This window comes from Corylus avellana, chromosome ca1 (assembly GCF_901000735.1).
Source record: "Corylus avellana chromosome ca1, CavTom2PMs-1.0".
Lineage (NCBI taxonomy): Eukaryota > Viridiplantae > Streptophyta > Magnoliopsida > Fagales > Betulaceae > Corylus > Corylus avellana.
Window position 1 is genome coordinate 41,272,197 of NC_081541.1, and position 5,702 is coordinate 41,277,898.

General features: G+C 33.2%; 1 protein-coding gene across 1 annotated transcript; it reads right to left on the bottom strand.

The window, feature by feature from the left end:
• Positions 1 to 2,585: 2,585 nt before the first annotated feature.
• Positions 2,586 to 4,275, bottom strand: LOC132172314 (UPF0481 protein At3g47200-like). The gene is made up of 2 exons (XM_059583794.1): positions 4,245 to 4,275; positions 2,586 to 4,101 (listed from the first exon to the last, which is right to left on the bottom strand). Exons 1-2 carry the CDS (start codon positions 4,273 to 4,275, stop codon positions 2,771 to 2,773), a joined length of 1,362 nt encoding a protein of 453 aa, XP_059439777.1. The 3' UTR covers positions 2,586 to 2,770.
• Between the last annotated feature and the right edge of the window lie 1,427 nt (positions 4,276 to 5,702).

Sequence of the window (5,702 nt, forward strand, 5' to 3'; positions counted from 1 at the left end):
TTTCTCCAAAATTCATTGGTTTCACACAAAATTAAAATGTGAAATGAAGACTTTGGTCTCCAATATTTATTGCCATTGTCCCACACAAAACTAAAATGTGAAATGGGGTTGAACCCTTGAGGTCTTCGGCAAGACATAGAAAATTAGGAATATATACTTTGTATTGACTGGTTGAAATAGTGAGCCCAATTCAATTGTTTTTCTTTTTTCTTCTTTCTTTTTTCTCATAAAAATGACAGTGTTAAAGCCAAACAAATTTTAGTAAGATTAATGCTATAAGAGAAATACTATATTATATTTTTATTTCACAATTATCTTACAATATGATGTGTCAGTCCTAGCTAAATTTTGGAGTTTTTTTAAACAAGAATTGATCAAGGCTCGGTTGCGACATTTAAATGATTGTGACTTGACAATCAGCTTGTCCATTGGATGTTGAGTTTTCATCTTATTAATTCCGACCAACCCTTATGCAATTTAATTGACTGATAGAAGATTTTGGTCATTAGAGTTTTAGGAAAAGTATATATACTTCCCTCAAACTACTATTTCATTGTCAATATCTCCCATACTATAAATTGCGTCATTGTTTCTCCTAAACTACTAAAACAATGTCAATGAAGTGTATGTACTTTTGCAAATTCCATTAAATTCTACGTTACTAAATCTGTAATCCTTGAAGAAAAGAAAAAAGATATTTTGATACTTTTGATACATCTCCGTTAAGATTTAACATTAAAAAAATAAAATAGAAAAAGGAATGCGGTAGAATGTCATGGTATGGGGATGCTTGGCAGGCAGACCTAGATAGGCCTTGACATAGTGGACCATTAGTTTTTGGAAGAAACATAGGGGAATGGACTAAAGGGTGGTTTGGGTTCGCGAGTTCAAAAAATGAGATTTTAAAAATAGCAATTTTAAAATGTATAATTTGAAAAAGTTAGTTTTAAAAGCTCAACTAAGCGTTTGGAAAAATTACAGTTTGGCCTTTAAAATCACAATTTATCTTTTTTTAAAAAAAAATTGTGCATTTTCAAAAAAAATCTACTTGCGTGCGATTTGAAAATACCAATTTTCTATGTTTTTAAAATCGCAATTTTTTATAAACACAATCCCAAACAATATATTTTTTGCAATTTGATTTAAAATCTTACTTTTTGTCTATGAAATCGCAATGTCAAATGCAACAATAAGTAGTAGTAATACCAGGGTAACTATTAAAAGAACACAAGCGAAGCCCATACGAAGAAAGAACAACAATCAGAGGGGTTGGGATTCGCGGAACCACCATTTGGCTTAGGGGGGGGGAACCCCCAACTATAAGGTGGTCCGCAAATTTTTTATTTTTTATTTTTGAAAATAGAAATTTAAAAATTAATTTTTTCCTCCCAAAGAATATTTTTATTTTTATTTTTTAATTTTTCCCCAAATTAAAAGTTATAGTTCCTCCCTGGTTTGGAACTTGGAAACATCAAGAAGTTGTCGCAAATCCTAGATTACCCGGCTGTCATCACATGAATTTCTTCCCCGCCCTGTTGCTCCATTTTTCAATGATTCTGCAGGAAATGGTTCCCGGACCGTTTTGCAACTTTGTCATAAAGTGTGTCACCGAGCTCCCAACATGATTAACGGTGGGTACATCATGAGTCGTGGAGTTTAAGCATTGCTATGAGCCTTCGAGATAATTAATTTGATGTGACGAAATGCGTTAGGGCATAATGAAAAACTATATAGGCATAGCTAAAAAAATATCAATTATGGCTGTTTCTCTGAGAAAATTTTAGCTCTTATGGAACAATCTATATATACGCATTACCAACATTAGAAGAAAAAAAAAAAAAAAATTGAACTCCACAAATGCTAAAACACACCGACTTCCCACTTTTTTTTTCTTTTTTTTCTTTTTATTTTTTATTGTTGAAATACCATATTAATTAACCTGCTTACAAAGTTTGGAATTACTAGCTATTAAGACGAGGAGGATTACAAAGTTGAGATGTCATGCATACATTGCAACTAACAACGAAGCACTCCAACAACTACTAAACCATTTACACATACTTCAAATCTACATGACTAACTGCACATGGAAATTAATTAACAGAAAATGAAATACAAATCTATTTGACATAAGGCCTAAGGAAATTAAAGAAAGTCAACCCAAGACAACAAGGCCAACAATTGAATGCAGTGCCCCTCCACATCCTCTTCAGTGTTGATAAGATATATAGATAATGATACTGCTCGATCTAGGGCCATAAGGTTTCGGAAAATAGCTTAAGTATAGTCGTCAATATATATGCTCCAAGAAAAGAAACTGCAGGAAAGCTTGACAAAGGGAGCATCTTGTATCTCCAGGTCCTTTTTGTGTTCTTCATGATGGTTGCAACTGGGAGAGTACTCATTGAATGCGAACATATATAATTTCTTAAGAAAAATTTGAGCTCTAAACAAAGAATTCATAAATAGGAGGTAAATTATGGACCGAGGTTTTGATTGATAATATGTTAAATCATTATTTATTTCAAAAATTTTAGTTGAATTTAAGTATTTAATTAATAGTTTAATAGGAAACACAAGAAGAATGAGATTAAGATATGTCATAGGATATATATAGTGCTGAAATACAGACTCCTGGATACAAACTTTCAAATGAAAATATTCCTGCTAAAACCTATTAAGACAAGTTAAAAAACGATTACAAAGTTGAGATACAAATCCATTAGAGCTAAAAGCAAATCACTCCAACAAACACTAAAGCACACATGCTTCAATTCTTCATGACAAAAGGCCTAAGGAAGTTCACAAAAGTGACACCCAAGACAAAAATTCCAGCAATAGTTGCAGTACCTCTCCAAAAATCTTTAAAGTACACACTTGTCAGGGATGCCACGAGACAATTCCAAGAGTCATCACAGTGTTCATTGAGCCGTTGATAGAGATTGTAATAACATGATTCACGTTCAACAATCTCATGGCCAAGTGTGTTGATCAGAGTAGTCACTGCTTTGCTGCTACCGCGCCGGTTGACAATCACTTTCTTTTCAACGAGCAAACACACATCTTCTTTAGTGGTGATAAGATAATCCAAAAACAAAACATAATTGCAGATATATGTGTTTGATGGATAATGACACTGCTCCAGGGCCATGAGGTTTCGGAAAAGAGCTTCCGTTTGGTCATCTATCACAAGTTGTGGGACTTTCAGGATACATCGCACACTCTTTGAGCATTGACGGGATTTCAAGCATGGTAAGCAAGAGAAGAGCCATGAGAGATTCAAGAATGGATGGCGTTCCAAGAGCTTATCCTTTGCAAATTCTATGTCAAGTAATGATTTCTGAGAGGAATCTATGTCAACTAATGCTTCGAATTCCAATCCTGTCTCGTACAGCTTTGTGGCGGTATATCTTAGATGTTTGGCAGGTTTGGGATCAGGTTTTGGGTACGAAGGAGAGTAAAAAATTCTGTGCAAATCAGTGAAATGCTTTACTTCCTTATCCATGGGTATTTGGTGCTTACCGGAGAAGAAGAACTCACAGGCAAGCTTAAGAAAGGGAGTAGCTTCTTCTCCATCAAAGGCAGACTTATATAACTTTTGAAGAAACCTAAACGGAAGCTGATTCTCCAATAGTATCAAGTCTTGCTTTATGTGTGATTCTATCCACGCATTACTTAATATATAATCTAATTTTTCATATTTTTCGCGTTCAAAATTCCTCAAGAAGAGCTCAATAATAAAGATGGCATCCAATAAAATCTTTGCAACAAACTCTTTACTGTTACTTATGAGTTCAAAGGTCTCTGAATAGCTTCGGTAGATTTCTTCCTTTTTGCTTTCAATTATGCTTACAAGATCCTTCTCGCTCTTCCCGGTCCTTAAACAGAATTTTTTCAAATATACATGTCTTTGTATTTTCACACCCCACAATTCTACAAGGTCGTGATGAAATGGGCCTATTGAAACCAACTTAGGAGTGTAAGCTTCTTCATTTACCTTACGAAGTTTCTTGGGAACCTTGTAAATGCAGCACTCAGACCATACCTCAGATTCCTCGCATGGAATGTCAATCATCACCGACTCCTCGCATGTTCCTTTTCCTAGTGAGAAAGCAACAATAACAATCAATTAATGTTTGACTATTTGAAGTTTTCAGACAAACGGAGGATATATAGATGAACTTTTAACACATCTTATGAAGAAGTACGAAAGAAATGAGTGAAATATATAGATGGTAAGAAACCTGCAGATATCGCTGGCAAGTAGAGCTCCATAATTCCTCCTCTTCAATTCCAAACTCTCAGGGTTTCTCCTACTTAATTTGTTACTGATAATATGTCCTCTATCTCCTCCTCTTGTACCCATATATATTATCACATGATGTACTTTGTGGTCTTTTCCCGTCATTGTGGCAAACAGTGATTAGTTGGTTGGGATTATTACATTAGTATTATTTGATAATTGTCTTTTATTTTCTCTTCTCAAAATAAAAACATTAATAAACAATTTAAACACAATATTTTGCTGTGATGTCATTGTAAGGTCTCATATATGCAAATACATTATGCTTTCACAAAGCTTAATTATTTCAACCCCTTATACCTATAATGATTTTATTTTTATTTTTATTACAATTTTTAACTCTAGTGAAATTCTATCAAGAAAAATACTGTATACGCTCCCACTCTCTCACACATCCAAGTATACCAGTGTCTATTGTGGTTCTAAAAATCACTATTGAATTGAATGAATTATTATTGAATTTTAGATTCAATAGTAATTTTTAGTTTTATGTCAAGAGTATACACTTAAGAGTATGAAAGTAGTAGTAAGAGTGTGTAACATTTCTTTTCTATCGATACAATTGGGAATGAGGAAATTCAACCCAACTATAACATAATAATAATGACAATGTATTCGTATTCGAAGTTTTCACACAAACACAGGATACCAAGATATCTTTTGTTTAAAGTGATGAATTGGATATCTGAATTTGAACTAAATTAAACATAAATTTGTAAATTTAGATATCCACTTTATGAATAAAATACAATTAATGCGGGCCCTTGCTTTGGGAAATTAATTGTCTGATCAATAAAATCAACTACTTCATTACAGGTACATGATTGGAGCTGGACAAGTCTAGGTTCATGATTCCAATCCGAAACTGCATGCATTGGCTTTTTGCATAGCATCGAGTAGGATATTTATAGCCATTGGATTCCCCTTAGATTCAAGCCACGTGTTCCAATCCAAGTCACGTCAATTTTATAATTTCCACGCATTTTCATTTTCCTTCAAATCAAGTTACCCTTTCGGCAGGCAATTCATTAATTTAGCTGTTGACTTTGTGATCATGATCACTTTAGCATTTTGCTAAAGTGATGAGTTTCTATAAATAGTTTTGGTTGTTGTTATAATTAATTAAAAACTTACTTATTCATTAAAAAAAAAAAAAATGGGGAAAGAACCAATCTCCCCTTAATTATATGTGATTATTAAAAAAAGCTCTTTTTGTTTGTTAGTTTTTTGGAGCTTAAAGAACATCTTATTAACTCTAAAATAAGTTATATATATTTATTATGACAAACACCATAGGTCGATCATTCATATCAAAAATAAGGTACATGATTGCAAAAGTTACATAAATCATTCATATCAAACACCGTTCTGGCGTTCTCAAAGTTACACCCCATTTGCA